At 47.7% G+C, this 23,796-nt stretch overlaps 1 protein-coding gene across 1 annotated transcript in view; it reads right to left on the bottom strand.

Annotated features, from left to right (window-relative positions):
- Nucleotides 1-23,796, bottom strand: part of LOC148451042 (plasma membrane calcium-transporting ATPase 2) — a gene marked incomplete at its 5' end in the record, with an annotated part of 455,435 nt that overhangs the window by 163,674 nt on the left and 267,965 nt on the right. Inside the window, one exon of the mRNA XM_088462347.1 lies at nt 11,124-11,231. Within this exon, the coding sequence (XP_088318473.1) occupies nt 11,124-11,231 (108 nt within the window). The remainder of the gene's footprint in view (nt 1-11,123; nt 11,232-23,796) is intronic.

Below are 23,796 nucleotides of genomic sequence, written 5' to 3'. Positions count from 1 at the left end.
TCAGGGACAGTGTGTGAGGATGTAGGGAGTGAGGAGAGTCAGGGACAGTGTGTGAGGATGTAGGGGAGTGAGGAGAGTATGGGACAGTGTGTGAGGATGTAGAGGAGTCAGGGACAGTGTGTGAGGATGTAGGGGAGTGAGGAGAGTCAGGGACAGTGTGTGTGGATGTAGGGAGTGAGGAGAGTCAGGGACAGTGTGTGAGGATGTAGAGGAGTCAGCGACAGTGTGTGAGGATGTAGAGGAGTGATGAGAGTCAGGGACAGTGTGTGAGGATGTAGAGTAGTCAGGGACAGTGTGTGAGGATGTAGAGGAGTGAGGAGAGTCAGGCACAGTGTGTGAGGATGTAGAGGAGTCAGGGACAGTGTGTGAGGATGTAGGGAGTGAGGAGAGTCAGGGACAGTGTGTGAGGATGTAGGGGAGTGAGGAGAGTCAGGGACAGTGTGTGAGGATGTAGAGGAGTCAGGGACAGTGTGTGAGGATGTAGGGGAGTGAGGAGAGTCAGGGACAGTGTGTGAGGATGTAGAGGAGTCAGGGACAGTGTGTGAGGATGTAGGGGAGTGAGGAGAGGCAGGGACAGTGTGTGAGGATGTAGAGGAGTCAGGGACAGTGTGTGAGGATGTAGAGGAGTCAGGCACAGAGTGTGAGGATGTAGAGGAGTCACGGACAGTGTGTGAGGATGTAGGGGAGTGAGGAGAGTATGGGACAGTGTGTGAGGATGTAGAGGAGTCAGGGACAGTGTGTGAGGATGAAGGGGAGTGAGGAGAGTCAGGGACAGTGTGTGAGGATGTAGGGAGTGAGGAGAGTCAGGAACAGTTTGTGAGGATGTAGAGGAGTCAGGGACAGCGAGTGAGGATGTAGAGGAGTCAGGGACAGTGTGTGAGGATGCAGAGGAGTCAGGGACAGTGTGTGAGGATGTAGAGGAGTCAGGGACATTGTGTGAGGATGTAGAGGAGTGAGGGGAGTCAGGGACAGTGTGTGCGGATGTAGAGGAGTGAGGAGAGTCAGGGACAGTGTGTCAGGATGTAGAGGAGTCGGACAGATTGTGAGGATGTAGAAGAGTGAGGAGAGTCAGGGACTGTGTGAGGATGTAGAGGCGTCAGGGACAGCGTGTGAGGATGTAGGGAGTGAGGAGAGTCAGAGACAGTGTGTGAGGATGTAGAGGAGTGAGGAGAGTCAGGGACAGTGTGTGAGTATGTAGAGGAGTGAGGAGAGTCAGGGACAGTGTGTGAGGATGTAGAGGAGTGAGGAGAGTCAGGGACAGTGTGTGAGGATGTAGAGTAGTCAGGGAGGGTGTGTGAGGATGTAGAGGAGTGAGGAGAGTCAGGGACAGTGTGTGAGGATGTAGAGGAGTCAGGGACAGTGTGTGAGGATGTAGAGGAGTGAGGAGAGTCCGGGACAGTGTGTGAGGTTGTAGAGGAGTCAGGGACAGCGTGTGAGGATGTAGAGGAGTCAGGGACAGTGTGTGGGGATGTAGAGGAGTCAGAGACAGTGTGTGAGGATGTAGAGGAGTGAGGGGAGTCAGGGACAGTGTGTGAGGATGTAGAGGAGTGAGGAGAGACAGGGACAGTGTGTGAGGATGTAGAGGAGTCGGACAGTTTGTAAGGATGTAGAGGAGTGAGGGGAGTCAGGGACAGTGTGTGAGGATGTAGAGGAGTGAGGAGAGTCAGGGACAGTGTGTGAGGATGTAGAGTAGTCAGGGACAGTGTGTGAGGATGTAGAGGTGTGAGGAGAGTCAGGGACAGTGTGTGACGATGTAGAGGAGTCAGGGACAGTGTGTGAGGATGTAGAGGAGTGAGGAGAGTCAGGGACAGTTTGTGAGGATGTAGAGGAGTCAGGGACAGCGTGTGAGGTTGTAGTGGAGTCAGGGACAGTGTGTGAGGATGCAGAGGAATCAGGGACAGTGTGTGAGGATGTAGAGGAGTCAGAGACAGTGTGTGAGGATGTAGAGGAGTGAGGAGAGTCAGGGACAGTGTGTGAGGATGTAGAGGAGTCGGACAGTTTGTAAGGATGTAGAGGAGTGAGGGGAGTCAGGGACAGAGTGTGAGGATGTAGAGGAGTGAGGAAAGTCAGGGACTGTGTGAGGATGTAGAGGAATCAGGGACAGCGTGTGAGGATGTAGGGAGTGAGGAGAGTCAGAGACAGTGTGTGAGGATGTAGAGGAGTGAGGAGAGTCATGGACAGTGTGTGAGTATGTAGAGGAGTGAGGAGAGTCAGGGACAGTGTGTGAGGATGTAGAGGAGTCAGGGACAGTGTGTGAGGATGTAGAGGAGTGAGGAGAGTCAGGGACAGTGTGTGAGGATGTAGAGGAGTCAGGGACAGTGTGTTAGGATGTAGGGAGTGAGGAGTGTCAGGGACAGTGTGTGAGGATGTAGGGGAGTGAGGAGAGTCAGGGACAGTGTGTGAGGTTGTAGAGGAGTCAGGGACAGCGTGTGAGGATGTAGGGGAGTGAGGAGAGTCAGGGACAGTGTGTGAGGTTGTAAAGGAGTCAGGGACTGCGTGTGAGGATGTAGGGGAGTGAGGAGAGTCAGGGACAGTGTGTGAGGATGTAGGGAGTGAGGAGAGTCAGGGACAGTGTGTGAGGATGTAGGGAGTGAGGAGAGTCAGGAACAGTGTGTGAGGATGTAGGGGAGTGAGGAGAGTATGGGACAGTGTGTGAGGATGTAGAGGAGTCAGGGACAGTGTGTGAGGATGTAGGGGAGTGAGGAGAGTCAGGGACAGTGTGTGAGGATGTAGGGAGTGAGGAGAGTCAGGGACAGTGTGTGAGGATGTAGAGGAGTGATGAGAGTCAGGGACATGGTGTGAGGATGTAGAGTAGTCAGGGACAGTGTGTGAGGATGTAGGGGAGTGAGGGGAGTCAGGGACAGTGTGTGAGGATGTAGGGGAGTGAGGGGAGTCAGGGACAGTGTGTGAGGATGTAGAGGAGTGAGGAGAGTCAGGCACAGTGTGTGAGGATGTAGAGGAGTCAGGGACAGTGTGTGAGGATGTAGGGAGTGAGGAGAGTCAGGGACAGTGTGTGAGGATGTAGGGGAGTGAGGAGAGTCAGGGACAGTGTGTGAGGATGTAGAGGAGTCAGGGACAGTGTGTGAGGATGTAGGGGAGTGAGGAGAGTCAGGGACAGTGTGTGAGGATGTAGAGGAGTCAGGGACAGTGTGTGAGGATGTAGGGGAGTGAGGAGAGTCAGGGACAGTGTGTGAGGATGTAGAGGAGTCAGGGACAGTGTGTGAGGATGTAGGGGAGTGAGGAGAGTCAGGGACAGAGTGTGAGGATGTAGAGGAGTCAGGGACAGTGTGTGAGGATGTAGAGGAGTCAGGGACAGTGTGTGAGGATGTAGAGGAGTCAGGGACAGTGTGTGAGGATGTAGGGGAGTGAGGAGAGTATGGGACAGTGTGTGAGGATGTAGAGGAGTCAGGGACAGTGTGTGAGGATGTAGAGGAGTCAGGGACAGTGTGTGAGGATGTAGGGAGTGAGGAGTGTCAGGGACAGTGTGTGAGGATGTAGGGGAGTGAGGAGAGTCAGGGACAGTGTGTGAGGTTGTAGAGGAGTCAGGGACAGCGTGTGAGGATGTAGGGGAGTGAGGAGAGTCAGGGACAGTGTGTGAGGTTGTAAAGGAGTCAGGGACAGCATGTGAGGATGTAGGGGAGTGAGGAGAGTCAGGGACAGTGTGTGAGGATGTAGGGAGTGAGGACAGTCAGGGACAGTGTGTGAGGATGTAGGGAGTGAGGAGAGTCAGGAACAGTGTGTGAGGATGTAGGGGAGTGAGGAGAGTATGGGACAGTGTGTGAGGATGTAGAGGAGTCAGGGACAGTGTGTGAGGATGTAGGGGAGTGAGGAGAGTCAGGGACAGTGTGTGAGGATGTAGGGAGTGAGGAGAGTCAGGGACAGTGTGTGAGGATGTAGAGGAGTCAGGGACAGTGTGTGAGGATGTAGAGGAGTGAGGAGAGTCAGGGACAGTGTGTGAGGATGTAGAGGAGTGATGAGAGTCAGGGACAGTGTGTGAGGATGTAGAGTAGTCAGGGACAGTGTGTGAGGATGTAGAGGAGTGAGGAGAGTCAGGCACAGTGTGTGAGGATGTAGAGGAGTCAGGGACAGTGTGTGAGGATGTAGGGAGTGAGGAGAGTCAGGGACAGTGTGTGAGGATGTAGGGGAGTGAGGAGAGTCAAGGACAGTGTGTGAGGATGTAGAGGAGTCAGGGACAGTGTGTGAGGATGTAGGGGAGTGAGGAGAGTCAGGGACAGTGTGTGAGGATGTAGAGGAGTCAGGGACAGTGTGTGAGGATGTAGGGGAGTGAGGAGAGTCTGGGACAGTGTGTGAGGATGTAGAGGAGTCAGGGACAGTGTGTGAGGATGTAGAGGAGTCAGGGACAGTGTGTGAGGATGTAGAGGAGTGAGGAGAGTCAGGGACAGTGTGTGAGGATGTAGGGGAGTGAGGAGAGTCAGGGACAGTGTTTGAGGATGTAGAGGAGTCAGGGACAGTGTGTGAGGATGTAGAGGAGTGAGGAGAGTCAGGGACAGTGTGTGAGGATGTAGGGGAGTCAGGGACAGTGTGTGAGGATGTAGAGGAGTCAGGGACAGTGTGTGAGGATGTAGAGGAGTCAGGGACAGTGTGTGAGGATGTAGAGGAGTCAGGGACAGTGTGTGAGGATGTAGGGGAGTGAGGAGAGTCAGGGACAGTGTGTGAGGATATAGGGAGTGAGGAGAGTCAGGGACAGTGTGTGAGGATGTAGGGAGTGAGGAGAGTCAGGGACAGTGTGTGAGGATGTAGAGGAGTCAGGGACAGTGTGTGAGGATGTAGAGGAGTCAGGGACAGCGTGTGAGGATGTAGAGGAGTGAGGAGAGTCAGGGACAGTGTGTGAGGATGTAGGGGAGTGAGGAGAGTCAGGGACAGTGTGTGACATACAGTGTGTACATATACACAAAGACTGGGGCAGTGCTATAGCCGAGTATGTGTGTGTATATATATTTTATATATATATATATATATATAAACAAGGACTGAGAACTCAGCAACACCAAAAGACCCGGAAGACCACAGAAAACAACCGTGGTGGATGACAGAAGAATTATTTCCCTAGTGAAGAAAAACCCCTTCACAACAGTTGGCCAAATCAAGAACACTCTCCAGGAGGTAGGTGTATATGTGTCAAAGTCAACAATCAAGAGAAGACTTCACAAGAGTGAATATAGAGGGTTCACCACAAGATGTAAACCATTGGTGAGCCACAAAAACAGGAAGACCAGATTAGAGTTTGCAAAACAACATCTAAAAAAGCCATTACAGTTCTGGAACAACATCCTATGGACAGATGAGACAAAGATCAACTTGTACCAGAGTGATGGGAAGAGAAGAGTATGGAGAAGGAAAGGAACTGCTCATGATCCAAAACATACCACCTCATCAGTGAAGCATGGTGGTGGTAGTGTCATGGCGTGGGCATGTATGGCTGCCAATGGAACTGGTTCCCTTGTATTTATGGATGATGCGACTGATGACAAAAGCAGCAGAATGAATTCTGAAGTGTTTCGGGCAATATTATATGCTCATATTCAGTCAAATGCTTCAGAACTCATTGGACGGCGCTTCACAGTGCAGATGGACAATGACCCGAAGCATACTGCAAAAGCAACCAAAGAGTTCTTTAAGGCTAAAAAGTGGAATGTTATGCAATGGCCAAGTCACTCCCCTGACCTGAATCGGATTGAGCATGCATTTCACTTGATGAAGACAAAACTGAAGGGAAAATGCCCCAAGAACAAGCAGGAACTGAAGACATTTGCAGTAGAGGCCTGGCAGAGCATCACCAGGGATGAAACCCAGCGTCTGGTGATGTCTATGCGTTCCAGACTTCAGGCTGTAATTGCCTGCAAAGGATTTGCAACAAAGTATTAAAAAGTGAAAGTTAGATTTAGGATTGTTTAGTTTGTCCCATTACTTTTGGCCCCTTAAAAAGTGGGAGGCACATATAGAAACCGTTGTAATTCCTTCACCGTTCACCTGATTTGGATGTAATTACCCTCAAATTAAATCTGAAAGTCTGCAGGTAAAGCACATCTTGTTTGTTTCATGTCAAAGCCATTGTGGTGGTGAATAGAGGCCAAAATATGACAATTCTGTCAATGTCCCAATAATTATGCACCTGACTGTTTATATAACAAGGACTGAGTATACATATAACAAGGACTGAGGCAGTGCTATAGCTGTGTATATATATTAGGGGTGAGCGGGTTCGGATTTCTGAAATCCGAACCCCCCCGAGCCCCCCCGATCCGAGTCCGATCCGAGTCCGATCCGAATCAGGCTCGACTTTTCCCGCCTGACTCGGATCTGAAATCGAGGCAAAACGTCATCATCCCGCCTTCCGAGTCTCGCGGGTTTTGGATCCTATATAAGGTACCCACGTCGGCGCCATTTTCTCACTCGGCTGTGGACAGTGAAGAGGGAGGGTGGGAGTTAGGGCTGTGTAGTGTAGTGTAGTGTAGTGCTGCTGTTGTCCACTACTTCAAAGTCCATAGGGGCTGGCTGTGTTGTGCTGTGCTGCTGTTGTTAATAGGGGCTGTGTCCACTACTTCAAAGTCCATAGGGGCTGGCTGGACTGTGTTGTGCAGTCAGTTCTCCATAGGGGCTGTGTCCACTCCAAAGTCCTGTGCAGTGTCCCAGTCCTAAAGAGGTGCTGTAGTGTTGTCCAGGGGGTGCTCTGTCCATCAGGGGTGCTCCCCCCAAGTGCTAAAAAAATAATATATTTTCTGTGTTTGTGAATTGTGTGTGCAGTAGCCGCACGTGCATCAACAAAGTAGTGCCAAGCGTGCGCCTGTGTCATAAGTAAAGGGCCGGCTGGCTTGACCGTTAAAGGGTGCTGTAACCCCCGAAAGTACACTCCAGTCCAAACCAAAAAAAAATTATTTTCTGTGTTTGTGAATTGTGTGCGCAGTAGCCGCACGTGCATCAACAAAGTAGTGCCAAGCGTGCGCCTGTGTCATAAGTAAAGGGCCGGCTGGCTTGACCGTTAAGGGTGCTGTAACCCCCGAAAGTACACTCCAGTCCAAACCAAAAAAAAAATTATTTTCTGTGTTTGTGAATTGTGTGCGCAGTAGCCGCACGTGCATCAACAAAGTAGTGCCAAGCGTGCGCCTGTGTCATAAGTAAAGGGCCGGCTGGCTTGACCGTTAAGGGTGCTGTAACCCCCGAAAGTACACTCCAGTCCAAACCAAAAAAAAAATTATTTTCTGTGTTTGTGAATTGTGTGCGCAGTAGCCGCACGTGCATCAACAAAGTAGTGCCAAGCGTGCGCCTGTGTCATAAGTAAAGGGCCGGCTGGCTTGACCGTTAAAGGGTGCTGTAACCCCCAAAGTACACTCCAGTCCAAACCAAAAAAAAAATTATTTTCTGTGTTTGTGAATTGTGTGCGCAGTAGCCGCACGTGCATCAACAAAGTAGTGCCAAGCGTGCGCCTGTGTCATAAGTAAAGGGCTGGCTGGCTTGACCGTTAAAGGGTGCTGTAACCCCCAAAGTACACTCCAGTCCAAACCAAAAAAAAAATTATTTTCTGTGTTTGTGAATTGTGTGCGCAGTAGCCGCACGTGCATCAACAAAGTAGTGCCAAGCGTGCGCCTGTGTCATAAGTAAAGGGCCGGCTGGCTTGACCATTAAAGGGTGCTGTAACCCCCGAAAGTACACTCCAGTCCAAACCAAAAAAAAAATTATTTCCTGTGTTTGTGAATTGTGTGCGCAGTAGCCGCACGTGCATCAACAAAGTAGTGCCAAGCGTGCGCCTGTGTCATAAGTAAAGGGCCGGCTGGCTTGACCGTTAAAGGGTGCTGTAACCCCCAAAGTACACTCCAGTCCAAACCAAAAAAAAATTTATTTTCTGTGTTTGTGAATTGTGTGCGCAGTAGCCGCACGTGCATCAACAAAGTAGTGCCAAGCGTGCGCCTGTGTCATAAGTAAAGGGCCGGCTGGCTTGACCGTTAAAGGGTGCTGTAACCCCCAAAGTACACTCCAGTCCAAACCAAAAAAAATTTATTTTCTGTGTTTGTGAATTGTGTGCGCAGTAGCCGCACGTGCATCAACAAAGTAGTGCCAAGGGTGCGCCTGTGTCATAAGTAAAGGGCCGGCTGGCTTGACCGTTAAAGGGTGCTGTAACCCCCGAAAGTACACTCCAGTCCAAACCAAAAAAAAAATTATTTTCTGTGTTTGTGAATTGTGTGCGCAGTAGCCGCACGTGCATCAACAAAGTAGTGCCAAGCGTGCGCCTGTGTCATAAGTAAAGGGCCAGCTGGCTTGACCGTTAAAGGGTGCTGTAACCCCCAAAGTACACTCCAGTCCAAACCAAAAAAAAATTTATTTTCTGTGTTTGTGAATTGTGTGCGCAGTAGCCGCACGTGCATCAACAAAGTAGTGCCAAGCGTGCGCCTGTGTCATAAGTAAAGGGCCAGCTGGCTTGACCGTTAAAGGGTTCTGTAACCCCCAAAGTACACTCCAAACCAAAAAAATATATATTTTCTGTGTTTGTGACTTGTGTGCACTGTGGCTGCACGTGCATCAACAAAGGAGCAGCGCCAAGCGTGCGCCTGTGTCCCATAAGTAAAGAGCCGGCTGGCTCATTTCTTAAAGGGTGGTGTAACCCACAAAGTGCACTACTCTCCAGCAAAAATAAAAAAATATTTTCTGTGTTTGTGTGCGCTTTAGGACCAAACTTTCTCTGATAAAAATAAAATAGGGAAAGATCAAGAACCACTTCCTACTAGTGCTGTTGCTGCTGCTGGGAGTTGTTCATCATCCCAGAGAGGAAGTAGGAACATCACTACTTTTACTAAACAATTGACCCTCCAACAGTCCCTAGCAAAACGTATAACTGAGGCCTTGACTGCTATGTTGGTGTTAGACGTGCGTCCGGTATCCGACATTAGTGCAGTGGGATTTAGACAATTGATGGAGGTAGTGTGTCCTCGGTTCCAAATCCCGTCTAGATTCCACCTGCATCCTCAAAGCAGCAGCGACAAGCGTGCGTCTGTCTGTTAAAGGGTGGTGACACCCTCAAAGTGTGCTACACAAACAATTAAAATATTGTTCTTTTTTTTTCTGTCTTTGTGAAATGTGTGGGCTGTAGCCGCACCTGCATCCTTAAAGCAGCAGCGACAAGCGTGCGTCTGTCTGTTAAAGGGTGGTGACACCCTCAAAGTGTGCTACACAAACAATTAAAATATTGTTCTTTTTTTTTCTGTCTTTGTGAATTGTGTGGGCTGTAGCCGCACTTGCATCCTCAAAGCAGCAGCGACAAGCGTGCGTCTGTCTGTTAAAGGGTGGTGACACCCTCAAAGTGTGCTACACAAACAATAAAAATATTCTTCTTCTTTTTTCTGTCTTTGTGAATTGTGTGGGCTGTAGCCGCACCTGCATCCTTAAATCAGCAGCGACAAGCGTGCGTCTGTCTGTTAAAGGGTGGTGTAACTCACGAAGTGCTCCAAAAAATAAAAAACTATTTTTTTTATGTGTTTGTGACTTGTGTGCAATGTAGCCGCACCTGCATCCTTAAAGCAGCAGCGACAAGCGTGCGTCTGTCTGTTAAAGGGTGGTGACACCCTCAAAGTGTGCTACACAAACAATTAAAATATTGTTCTTTTTTTTTCTGTCTTTGTGAATTGTGTGGGCTGTAGCCGCACCTGCATCCTTAAAGCAGCAGCGACAAGCGTGCGTCTGTCTGTTAAAGGGTGGTGACACCCTCAAAGTGTGCTACACAAAGAATAAAAATATTCTTCTTCTTTTTTCTGTCTTTGTGAATTGTGTGGGCTGTAGCCGCACTTGCATCCTCAAAGCAGCAGCGACAAGCGTGCATCTGTCTGTTAGAGGGTGGTGTAACCCTCAAAGTGTGCTCCACAAACAATAAAAATATTCTTTTTTTTTTTCTGTCTTTGTGAATTGTGTGGGCTGTAGCCGCACTTGAATCCTCAAAGCAGCAGCGACAAGCGTGCGTCTGTCTGTTAAAGGATTACATCGGTGACAGCATCCAAGTAGGCATGTCAGACAGTCCGTACCTGTACTGGCAGGAAAAAGAAGCAATTTGGAGGTCCCTGTACAAACTGGCTCTATTTTACCTGAGTTGCCCCCCCTCCAGTGTGTACTCCGAAAGAGTGTTTAGTGCAGCCGGGAACCTTGTTAGCGAAAGGCGTAGGAGGTTGCTTCCACAAAATGTGGAGAAGATGATGTTCATAAAATGAATGATCAACTCTTCCAGGGAGACCAGCCTCCAGAACGTACAGAGGGACCTGTGGTTCCAGCAGGGACGAATTAATACTCTGTGAGGATGAGGATGTACATAACACTGAAGAGGGTGAGGAATCTGTGGATGAGGAGGATGAGGACGACTTCTTGCCTCCGTAGAGCCAGTTTGTGCAGGGACAGATTAATTGCCAGCTTGTTTTGTGGGGGCCCAAACGAACCAATCATTTCAGCCACAGTTGTGTGGCAGACCCTGGCGCTGAAATGATTGGTTTGTTAAAGTGTGCATGTCCTGTTTATACAACATAAGGGTGGGTGGGAGGGCCCAAGGACAATTCCATCTTGCACCTCTTTTTTTTCTTTGCATTATGTACAGTTTGGGGCCTAGTTTTTCAATGCCATCCTGTCTGCCACTGCAGTTTCACGCCTAGATGGGTCACGTGTTTGTGCCGCCCACTCGTGTCGCTTAGCATAGTCATCCAGCTACCTCGGTGCAACCTTTTGGACATAAAAACACTATTGTGAGGTGTGAGGTATTCAGAATAGACTGGAAATGAGTGGAAATTAAGGTTATTGAGGTTAATAATAGCATAGGAGCAGAAAAACCTACAAATTCTGTGATTTTAGCTGTTTTTATGCTTTTTTTCAAAAAAATACAGATCCAAAACACAAAACCCAGAACCCAAAACACGGAAGGGTGGTTTTGGCAAAACCAATCCAGATCCAAAACACGAAGAAAGATCCAGATCCAAAACCAAAACACAAAACACGAAAAGTGGCCGGTGCACACCCCTAATATATATATATATATATATATATATATATATATATAACAAGGACTGAGTATACATATAACAAGGACTGAGTATACATATAACAAGGACTGGTGGCTGTATGACTACAACACTTACCTGACCCCAAACTAGTTCTCCAATACCAAGAAATATGCACCACATCCACTGGTCAAGCTGTAGCGGAGAACAGCTGAAGGGTTTCCCACCAAACTGCACAATCACTATCTGCAATAATGAAATTATGTTTAGAGTAAGTATAAATATTATAGGAGCAGCTCAGTGACCCCATTTCCCCATCTGTCCTCAGGGCCAGAATCTCAGCTGGGAATAAAACAAGAAAGAGCCAGTAAAGCCGCATATGCACTTGCAGATATAAATGAGCGATTGAACGATAATGACGTTAAATCTCTCATTAATCATGCACAAATCGGACAGTTTAATGTTGGAAACGACCAGTGATGTGCACTCTTGCTGGTCATTTCCGACATCAATCATCTCCTGAACATGACGGCAAATCTGATAACGACAGATTGCCCATGTTCAGGGGATGAGGGAGGGTGCCTACACTGAGAGACATATCATTCACTGTCAGCACTACAGGGGATGAGGGAGGGTGACTACACTGAGAGACATATCATTCACTGTCAGCACTACAGGGGATGAGGGAGGGTGACTACACTGAGAGATATATCATTCACTGTCAGCACTACAGGGGATGAGGGAGGGTGACTACACTGAGAGACATCGTTCACTGTCAGCACTACAGGGGATGAGGGAGGGTGCCTACACTGAGAGACATATCATTCACTGTCAGCACTACAGGGGATGAGGGAGGGTGACTACACTGAGACATATCGTTCACTGTCAGCACTACAGGGGATGAGGGAGGGTGACTACACTGAGATATATCATTCACTGTCAGCACTACAGGGGATGAGGGAGGGTGCCTACACTGAGAGACATATCGTTCACTGTCAGCACTACAGGGGATGAGGGAGGGTGCCTACACTGAGAGACATATCGTTCACTGTCAGCACTACAGGGGATGAGGGAGGGTGCCTACACTGAGAGACATATCATTCACTGTCAGCACTACAGGGGATGAGGGAGGGTGACTACACTGAGAGACATATCATTCACTGTCAGCACTACAGGGGATGAGGGAGGGTGCCTACACTGAGATATATCATTCACTGTCAGCACTACAGGGGATGAGGGAGGGTGACTACACTGAGAGACATATCATTCACTGTCAGCACTACAGGGGATGAGGGAGGGTGACTACACTGAGAGATATATCGTTCACTGTCAGCACTACAGGGGATGAGGGAGGGTGACTACACTGAGAGACATATCGTTCACTGTCAGCACTACAGGGGATGAGGGAGGGTGCCTACACTGAGAGATATATCGTTCACTGTCAGCACTACAGGGGATGAGGGAGGGTGACTACACTGAGAGACATATCGTTCACTGTCAGCACTACAGGGGATGAGGGAGGGTGTCTACACTGAGAGACATATCGTTCACTGTCAGCACTACAGGGGATGAGGGAGGGTGACTACACTGAGAGATATATCGTTCACTGTCAGCACTACAGGGGATGAGGGAGGGTGTCTACACTGAGAGATATATCGTTCACTGTCAGCACTACAGGGGATGAGGGAGGGTGACTACACTGAGAGACATATCGTTCACTGTCAGCACTACAGGGGATGAGGGAGGGTGACTACACTGAGAGACATATCGTTCACTGTCAGCACTACAGGGGATGAGGGAGGGTGACTACACTGAGAGACATATCGTTCACTGTCAGCACTACAGGGGATGAGGGAGGGTGCCTACACTGAGAGATATATTGTTCACTGTCAGCACTACAGGGGATGAGGGAGGGTGACTACACTGAGAGACATATCGTTCACTGTCAGCACTACAGGGGATGAGGGAGGGTGACTACACTGAGAGATATATTGTTCACTGTCAGCACTACAGGGGATGAGGGAGGGTGACTACACTGAGAGATATATTGTTCACTGTCAGCACTACAGGGGATGAGGGAGGGTGCCTACACTGAGAGACATATCGTTCACTGTCAGCACTACAGGGGATGAGGGAGGGTGACTACACTGAGAGACATATCGTTCACTGTCAGCACTACAGGGGATGAGGGAGGGTGCCTACACTGAGAGACATATCATTCACTGTCAGCACTACAGGGGATGAAGGAGGGTGACTATACTGAGAGACATATCGTTCACTGTCAGCACTACAGGGGATGAGGGAGGGTGCCTACACTGAGAGACATATCGTTCACTGTCAGCACTACAGGGGATGAGGGAGGGTGACTACACTGAGAGACATATTGTTCACTGTCAGCACTACAGGGGATGAGGGAGGGTGTCTACACTGAGAGATATATCATTCACTGTCAGCACTACAGGGGATGAGGGAGGGTGTCTACACTGAGAGATATATTGTTCAGTATATATAGTTACTGTGTGTATTTAGAAGTTTGCTGAGTGACATATATATTCTGCTATTCCATTATATAGTTACTGTGTGTATGGGGCTAGCCTCTCTGCTATAGCCTGAGGTGTATAAAGCTTGTGGTGTCATTACCAAGGCTGTCACATTATGTCATGTTACTGTGTGTATGGGGCTAGCCTCTCTGCTACAGCCTGAGGTGGATAAAGCTTGTGGAGTCATTACCAAGGCGGTCACATTATGTCATGTTACTGTGTGTATGGGGCTAGTCTCTCTGCTACAGCCTGAGGTGGATAAAGCTTGTGGAGTCATTACCAAGGCGGTCACATTATGTCATGTTACTGTGTGTATGGGGCTAGCCTCTCTGCTACAGCCTGAGGTGTATAAAGCTTGTAGAGTCATTACCATGGTTGTCACATTGTCATGTTACTGTGTGTATGGGGCTAGCCTCTCTGCTACAGCCTTAGGTGGATAAAGCTTGTGGAGTCATTACCAAGGCTGTCACATTATATCATATTACTGTGTGTATGGAGCTAGCCTCTCTGCTACAGCCTGAGGTAGATAAAGCTTGTGGAGTCATTACCATGGCTGTCACGTTGTCATGTTACTGTGTGTATGGGGCTAGCCTCTCTGCTACAGACTGAGGTGGATAAAGCTTGTGGAGTCATTACCATGGCTGTCACATTATATCATGTTACTGTGTGTATGGGGCTATTCTCTCTGCTATAGCCTGAGGTGGATAAAGCTTGTGGAGACATTACCATGGCTGTCACATTATATCATGTTACTGTGTGTATGGGGCTAGCCTCTCTGCTACAGCCTGAGGTGGATAACGCTTGTGGTATCATTACCGTGGCTGTCACATTATATCATGTTACTGTGTGTATGGGGGCTAACCTCTCTGCTACAGCCAGAGGTGTATAAAGCTTGTGGTATCATTACCAAGGCTGTCACATTATATCATGTTACTGTGTGTATGGGGCTATTCTCTCTGCTACAGCCTGAGGTGGATAAAGCTTGTGGAGTCATTACCAAGGCTGTCACATTATGTCATGTTACTGTGTGTATGGGGCTACCCTCTCTGCTACAGCCAGAGGTGTATAAAGCTTGTGGAGACATTACCAAGGCTGTCACATTATATCATGTTACTGTGTGTATGGGGCTATTCTCTCTGCTACAGCCTGAGGTGTATAAAGCTTGTGGAGTCATTACCATGGCTGTCACATTATGTCATGTTACTGTGTGTATGGGGCTAGTCTCTCTGCTACAGCCAGAGGTGTATAAAGCTAGTGGAGTCATTACCAAGGCTGTCACATTATATCATGTTACTGTGTGTATGGGGCTATTCTCTAGGCTACAGCCTTAGGTGGATAAAGCTTGTGGTGTCATTACCAAGGCTGTCACATTATGTCATGCTACTGTGTGTATGGGACTAGCCTCTCTGCTACAGGCTGAGGTGGATAAAGCTTGTGGAGTCATTACCAAGGCTGTCACATTATGTCATGTTACTGTGTGTATGGGGCTAGTCTCTCTGCTACAGCCTGAGGTGGATAAAGCATGTGGAGACATTACCAAGGCTGTCACATTATGTCATGTTACTGTGTGTATGGGACTAGCCTCTCCGTTACAGCCAGAGGTGGATAAAGCTTGTGGAGTCATTACCAAGGCTGTCACATTATGTCATGTTACTGTGTGTATGGGGCTAGCCTCTCTGCTACAGCCTGAGGTGGATAAAGCTTGTGGAGACATTACCAAGGCTGTCACATTATATCATGTTACTGTGTGTATGGGGCTAGCCTCTCTGCTACAGCCTGAGGTGGCTAAAGCTTGTGGAGTCATTACCAAGGCTGTCACATTATGTCATGTTAGTGTGTGTATGGGGCTAGCCTCTCTGCTACAGCCGGAGGTGGATAAAGCTTGTGGAGTCATTACCAAGGCTGTCACATTATATCATGTTACTGTGTGTATGGGGCTGGTCTCTCTGCTACAGCCTGAGGTGGATAAAGCTAGTGGAGTCATTACCAAGGCTGTCACATTATATCATATTACTGTGTGTATGGGGCTAGTCTCTCTGCTACAGCCTGAGGTGTATAAAGCTAGTGGAGTCATTACCAAGGCTGTCACATTATATCATATTACTGTGTGTATGGAGCTAGCCTCTCTGCTACAGCCTGAGGTAGATAAAGCTTGTGGAGTCATTACCATGGCTGTCACGTTATGTCATGTTACTGTGTGTATGGGGCTAGCCTCTCTGCTACAGACTGAGGTGGATAAAGCTTGTGGAGTCATTACCATGGCTGTCACATTATATCATGTTACTGTGTGTATGGGGCTATTCTCTCTGCTATAGCCTGAGGTGGATAAAGCTTGTGGAGACATTACCATGGCTGTCACATTATATCATGTTACTGTGTGTATGGGGCTAGCCTCTCTGCTACAGCCTGAGGTGGATAACGCTTGTGGTATCATTACCGTGGCTGTCACATTATATCATGTTACTGTGTGTATGGGGGCTAACCTCTCTGCTACAGCCAGAGGTGTATAAAGCTTGTGGTATCATTACCAAGGCTGTCACATTATATCATGTTACTGTGTGTATGGGGCTATTCTCTCTGCTACAGCCTGAGGTGGATAAAGCTTGTGGAGTCATTACCAAGGCTGTCACATTATGTCATGTTACTGTGTGTATGGGGCTACCCTCTCTGCTACAGCCAGAGGTGTATAAAGCTTGTGGAGACATTACCAAGGCTGTCACATTATATCATGTTACTGTGTGTATGGGGCTATTCTCTCTGCTACAGCCTGAGGTGTATAAAGCTTGTGGAGTCATTACCATGGCTGTCACATTATGTCATGTTACTGTGTGTATGGGGCTAGTCTCTCTGCTACAGCCAGAGGTGTATAAAGCTAGTGGAGTCATTACCAAGGCTGTCACATTATATCATGTTACTGTGTGTATGGGGCTATTCTCTAGGCTACAGCCTTAGGTGGATAAAGCTTGTGGTGTCATTACCAAGGCTGTCACATTATGTCATGCTACTGTGTGTATGGGACTAGCCTCTCTGCTACAGGCTGAGGTGGATAAAGCTTGTGGAGTCATTACCAAGGCTGTCACATTATGTCATGTTACTGTGTGTATGGGGCTAGTCTCTCTGCTACAGCCTGAGGTGGATAAAGCATGTGGAGACATTACCAAGGCTGTCACATTATGTCATGTTACTGTGTGTATGGGACTAGCCTCTCCGTTACAGCCAGAGGTGGATAAAGCTTGTGGAGTCATTACCAAGGCTGTCACATTATGTCATGTTACTGTGTGTATGGGGCTAGCCTCTCTGCTACAGCCTGAGGTGGATAAAGCTTGTGGAGACATTACCAAGGCTGTCACATTATATCATGTTACTGTGTGTATGGGGCTAGCCTCTCTGCTACAGCCTGAGGTGGCTAAAGCTTGTGGAGTCATTACCAAGGCTGTCACATTATGTCATGTTAGTGTGTGTATGGGGCTAGCCTCTCTGCTACAGCCGGAGGTGGATAAAGCTTGTGGAGTCATTACCAAGGCTGTCACATTACATCATGTTACTGTGTGTATGGGGCTGGTCTCTCTGCTACAGCCTGAGGTGGATAAAGCATGTGGAGACATTACCAAGGCTGTCACATTATGTCATGTTACTGTGTGTATGGGACTAGCCTCTCCGTTACAGCCAGAGGTGGATAAAGCTTGTGGAGTCATTACCAAGGCTGTCACATTATGTCATGTTAGTGTGTGTATGGGGCTAGCCTCTCTGCTACAGCCTGAGGTGGATAAAGCTTGTGGAGACATTACCAAGGCTGTCACATTATATCATGTTACTGTGTGTATGGGGCTAGCCTCTCTGCTACAGCCTGAGGTGGCTAAAGCTTGTGGAGTCATTACCAAGGCTGTCACATTATGTCATGTTAGTGTGTGTATGGGGCTAGCCTCTCTGCTACAGCCGGAGGTGGATAAAGCTTGTGGAGTCATTACCAAGGCTGTCACATTATATCATGTTACTGTGTGTATGGGGCTGGTCTCTCTGCTACAGCCTGAGGTGGATAAAGCTAGTGGAGTCATTACCAAGGCTGTCACATTATATCATATTACTGTGTGTATGGGGCTAGTCTCTCTGCTACAGCCTGAGGTGTATAAAGCTAGTGGAGTCATTACCAAGGCTGTCACATTATATCATATTACTGTGTGTATGGAGCTAGCCTCTCTGCTACAGCCTGAGGTAGATAAAGCTTGTGGAGTCATTACCATGGCTGTCACGTTATGTCATGTTACTGTGTGTATGGGGCTAGCCTCTCTGCTACAGACTGAGGTGGATAAAGCTTGTGGAGTCATTACCATGGCTGTCACATTATATCATGTTACTGTGTGTATGGGGCTATTCTCTCTGCTATAGCCTGAGGTGGATAAAGCTTGTGGAGACATTACCATGGCTGTCACATTATATCATGTTACTGTGTGTATGGGGCTAGCCTCTCTGCTACAGCCTGAGGTGGATAACGCTTGTGGTATCATTACCGTGGCTGTCACATTATATCATGTTACTGTGTGTATGGGGGCTAACCTCTCTGCTACAGCCAGAGGTGTATAAAGCTTGTGGTATCATTACCAAGGCTGTCACATTATATCATGTTACTGTGTGTATGGGGCTATTCTCTCTGCTACAGCCTGAGGTGGATAAAGCTTGTGGAGTCATTACCAAGGCTGTCACATTATGTCATGTTACTGTGTGTATGGGGCTACCCTCTCTGCTACAGCCAGAGGTGTATAAAGCTTGTGGAGACATTACCAAGGCTGTCACATTATATCATGTTACTGTGTGTATGGGGCTATTCTCTCTGCTACAGCCTGAGGTGTATAAAGCTTGTGGAGTCATTACCATGGCTGTCACATTATGTCATGTTACTGTGTGTATGGGGCTAGTCTCTCTGCTACAGCCAGAGGTGTATAAAGCTAGTGGAGTCATTACCAAGGCTGTCACATTATATCATGTTACTGTGTGTATGGGGCTATTCTCTAGGCTACAGCCTTAGGTGGATAAAGCTTGTGGTGTCATTACCAAGGCTGTCACATTATGTCATGCTACTGTGTGTATGGGACTAGCCTCTCTGCTACAGGCTGAGGTGGATAAAGCTTGTGGAGTCATTACCAAGGCTGTCACATTATGTCATGCTACTGTGTGTATGGGACTAGCCTCTCTGCTACAGGCTGAGGTGGATAAAGCTTGTGGAGACATTACCAAGGCTGTCACATTATGTCATGTTACTGTGTGTATGGGGCTAGTCTCTCTGCTACAGCCTGAGGTGGATAAAGCATGTGGAGACATTACCAAGGCTGTCACATTATGTCATGTTACTGTGTGTATGGGACTAGCCTCTCCGTTACAGCCAGAGGTGGATAAAGCTTGTGGAGTCATTACCAAGGCTGTCACATTATGTCATGTTACTGTGTGTATGGGGCTAGCCTCTCTGCTACAGCCTGAGGTGGATAAAGCTTGTGGAGACATTACCAAGGCTGTCACATTATATCATGTTACTGTGTGTATGGGGCTAGCCTCTCTGCTACAGCCTGAGGTGGCTAAAGCTTGTGGAGTCATTACCAAGGCTGTCACATTATGTCATGTTAGTGTGTGTATGGGGCTAGCCTCTCTGCTACAGCCGGAGGTGGATAAAGCTTGTGGTATCATTACCATGGCTGTCACATTATGTCATGTTACTGTATGTATGGGGCTAGCCTCTCTGCTACAGCCTGAGGTGGATAAAGCTTGTGGTATCATTACCAAGGCTGTCACATAATGTCATGTTACTGTATGTATGGGGCTAGCCTCTCTGCTACAGCCTGAGGTGGATAAAGCTTGTGGTATCATTACCAAGGCTGTCACATTATGTCATGTTACTGTGTGTATGGGGCTATTCTCTCTGCTACAGCCTTAGGTGGATAAAGCTTGTGGTGTCATTACCAATGCTGTCACATTATGTCATGTTACTGTGTGTATGGGGCTAGTCTTTCTGCTACAGCCTGAGGTGTATAAAGCTTGTGGAGTCACTACCAAGGCTGTCACATTATATCATGTTACTGTGTGTATGGGGCTAGCCTCTCTGCTACAGCCTGAGGTGGATAAAGCTTGTGGTGTCATTACCAAGGCGGTCACATTATATCATGTTACTGTGTGTATGGGGCTAGCCTCTCTGCTACAGCCTGAGGTGGATAAAGCTTGTGGAGACATTACCAAGGCTGTCACATTATGTCATGTTACTGTGTGTATGGGGCTAGTCTCTCTGCTACAGCCTGAGGTGGATAAAGCTTGTGGAGACATTATCAAGGCTGTCACATTATGTCATGTTACTGTGTGTATGGGGCTAGCCTCTCTGCTACAGCCTGAAGTGTATAAAGCTTGTGGAGTCATTACCAAGGCTGTCACATTATGTCATGTTACTGTGTGTATGGGGCTATTCTCTCCACTACAGCCTGAGGTGTATAAAGCTTGTGGAGTCATTACCAAGGCTGTCACATTATGTCATGTTACTGTGTGTATGGGGCTACCCTCTCTGCTACAGCCAGAGGTGTATAAAGCTTGTGGAGACATTACCAAGGCTGTCACATTATATCATGTTACTGTGTGTATGGGGCTATTCTCTCTGCTACAGCCTGAGGTGTATAAAGCTTTTGGAGTCATTACCATGGCTGTCACATTATGTCATGTTACTGTGTGTATGGGGCTAGTCTCTCTGCTACAGCCAGAGGTGTATAAAGCTAGTGGAGTCATTACCAAGGCTGTCACATTATATCATGTTACTGTGTGTATGGGGCTATTCTCTAGGCTACAGCCTTAGGTGGATAAAGCTTGTGGTGTCATTACCAAGGCTGTCACATTATGTCATGTTACTGTGTGTATGGGGCTAGCCTCTCTGCTACAGGCTGAGGTGGATAAAGCTTGTGGAGTCATTACCAAGGCTGTCACATTATGTCATGTTACTGTGTGTATGGGGCTATTCTCTCTGCTACAGCCTTAGTTGAATAAAGCTTGTGGAGTCATTACCATGGCTGTCACATTATGTCATGTTACTGTGTGTATGGGGCTAGTCTCTCTGCTACAGCCTGAGGTGTATAAAGCTAGTGGAGTCATTACTAAGGCTGTCACATTATGTCATGTTACTGTGTGTATGGGGCTAGTCTCTCTGCTACAGCCTGAGGTGGATAAAGCTTGTGGAGACATTACCAAGGCTGTCACATTATGTCATGTTACTGTGTGTATGGGACTAGCCTCTCTGTTACAGCCAGAGGTGGATAAAGCTTGTGGAGTCATTACCAAGGCTGTCACATTATATCATGTTACTGTGTGTATGGGGCTGGTCTCTCTGCTACAGCCTGAGGTGGATAAAGCTTGTGGTATCATTACCATGGCTGTCACATTATGTCATGTTACTGTATGTATGGGGCTAGCCTCTCTGCTACAGCCTGAGGTGGATAAAGCTTGTGGAGTCATTACCAAGGCTGTCACATTATGTCATGTTACTGTGTGTATGGGGCTATTCTCTCTGCTACAGCCTGAGGTGGATAAAGCTTGTGGTGTCATTACCAAGGCTGTCACATTATGTCATGTTACTGTGTGTATGGGGCTAGTCTTCCTGCTACAGCCTGAGGTGTATAAAGCTTGTGGTGTCATTACCAAGGCGGTCACATTATATCATGTTACTGTGTGTATGGGGCTAGCCTCTCTGCTACAGCCTGAGGTGGATAAAGCTTGTGGAGACATTACCAAGGCTGTCACATTATGTCATGTTACTGTGTGTATGGGGCTAGTCTCTCTGCTACAGCCTGAGGTGGATAAAGCTTGTGGAGACATTACCAAGGCTGTCACATTATGTCATGTTACTGTGTGTATGGGGCTATTCTCTCCGCTACAGCCTGAGGTGTATAAAGCTTTTGGAGTCATTACCAAGGCTGTCACATTATATCATGTTACTGTGTGTATGGGACTAGCCTCTCCGTTACAGCCAGAGATGGATAAAGCTTGTGGAGTCATTACCAAGGCTGTCACATTATATGTTACTGTGTGTATGGGGCTAGCCTCTCTGCTACAGCCTGAGGTGGATAAAGCTTGTGGAGTCATTACCAAGGCTATCACATTACATCATGTTACTGTTTGTATGGGGCTGGTCTCTCTGCTACAGCCTGAGGTATATAAAGCTTGTGGAGTCATTACGAAGACTGTCACATTATGCCATGTTACTGTGTGTATGGGGCTAGCCTCTCTGCTACAGGCTGAGGTGTATAAAGCTTGTGGAGTCATTACCATGGCTGTCACATTATGTCATGTTACTGTGTGTATGGGGCTAGTCTCTCTGCTACAGCCTGAGGTGTATAAAGTTTGTGGTGTCATTACCAAGTCTGTCACATTATGTCATGTTACTGTGTGTATGGGGCTAGTCTTTCTGCTACAGCCTGAGGTGGATAAAGCTTGTGGAGACATTACCAAGGCTGTCACATTATGTCATGTTACTGTGTATATGGGGCTAGCCTCTCTGCTACAGCCAGAGGTGTATAAAGCTTGTGGAGTCATTACCAAGGCTGTCATATTATATCATGTTACTGTGTGTATGGGGCTATTCTCTCTGCTACAGCCTGAGGTGGATAAAGCTTGTGGAGTCGTTACCAAGGCAGTCACATTATATCATTTTACTGTGTGTATGGGGCTAGCCTCTCTGCTACAGCCTGAGGTGGATAAAGCTTGTGGAGTCATTACCAAGGCTGTCACATTTTGTCATGTTACTGTGTGTATGGGGCTATTCTCTCTGCTACAGCCTTAGGTGGATAAAGCTTGTGGAGTCATTACCAAGGCTGTCACATTATGTCATGTTACTGTGTGTATGGGGCTGTCACATTATATCATGTTACTGTGTGTATGGGGCTGTCACATTATGTCATGTTACTGTGTGTATGGGGCTAGCCTCTCCGCTACAGCCTGAGGTGTATAAAGCTTGTGGAGTCATTACCAAGGCTGTCACATTGTCATGTTACTGTGTGTATGGGGCTATTCTCTCTGCTACAGCCTGAGGTGGATAAAGCTTGTGGAGTCATTACCAAGGCTGTCACATTATGTCATGTTACTGTGTGTATGGGGCTGTCACATTATGTCATGTTACTCTGTGTATGGGGCTAGTCTCTCTGCTACAGGCTGAGGTGTATAAAGCTTGTGGTGTCATTACCAAGGCTGTCACATTATATCATGTTACTGTGTGTATGGGGCTAGCCTCTCTGCTATAGCCTGAGGTGTATAAAGCTTGTGGTGTCATTACCAAGGCTGTCACATTATATCATGTTACTGTGTGTATGGGGCTAGCCTCTCTGCTACAGCCTGAGGTGTATAAAGCTTGTGGTGTCATTACCAAGGCTGTCACATTATGTCATGCTACTGTGTGTATGGGGCTAGCCTCTCTGCTACAGGCTGAGGTGGATAAAGCTTGTGGTGTCATTACCAAGGCTGTCACATTATGCCATGTTACTGTGTGTATGGGGCTAGCCTCTCTGCTACAGCCTGAGGTGGATAAAGCTTGTGGAGTCATTACCAAGGCTGTCACATTATGCCATGTTACTGTGTGTATGGGGCTAGCCTCTCTGCTACAGCCTGAGGTGGATAAAGCTTGTGGAGTCATTACCAAGGCTGTCACATTATGCCATGTTACTGTGTGTATGGAGCTAGCCTCTCTGCTACAGCCTGAGGTGGATAAAGCTTGTGGTGTCATTACCATGGCTGTCACATTATGTCATGTCACTGTGTGTATGGGGCTAGCCTCTCTGCTACAGCCTGAGGTGGATAAAGCTTGTGGTATCATTACCATGGTTGTCACATTGTCATGTTACTGTGTGTATGGGGCTAGCCTCTCTGCTACAGCCTGAGGTGGATAAAGCTTGTGGAGTCATTACCAAGGCTGTCACATTATGCCATGTTACTGTGTGTATGGGGCTAGCCTCTCTTCTACAGCCTGAGGTGGATAAAGCTTGTGGTATCATTACCATGGCTTTCACATTATATCATGTTACTGTGTGTATGGGGCTAGCCTCTCTGCTACAGCCTGAGGTGGATAAAGCTTGTGGTATCATTACCATGGCTGTCACATTGTCATGTTACTGTGTGTATGGGGCTAGCCTCTCTGCTACAGCCTGAGCTGCATAAAGATTGTGGTATCATTACCATGGCTGTCACATTGTCATGTTACTGTGTGTATGGAGCTAGCCTCTCTGCTACAGCCTGAGGTGGATAAAGCTTGTGGTATCATT

The sequence above is a fragment of the Taudactylus pleione genome, unplaced genomic scaffold, assembly GCF_031769625.1.
Source record: "Taudactylus pleione unplaced genomic scaffold, aTauple2 ptg001196l, whole genome shotgun sequence".
NCBI classification, from domain to species: domain Eukaryota; kingdom Metazoa; phylum Chordata; class Amphibia; order Anura; family Myobatrachidae; genus Taudactylus; species Taudactylus pleione.
This window is presented reverse-complemented; position numbering and strand designations above follow the sequence as displayed.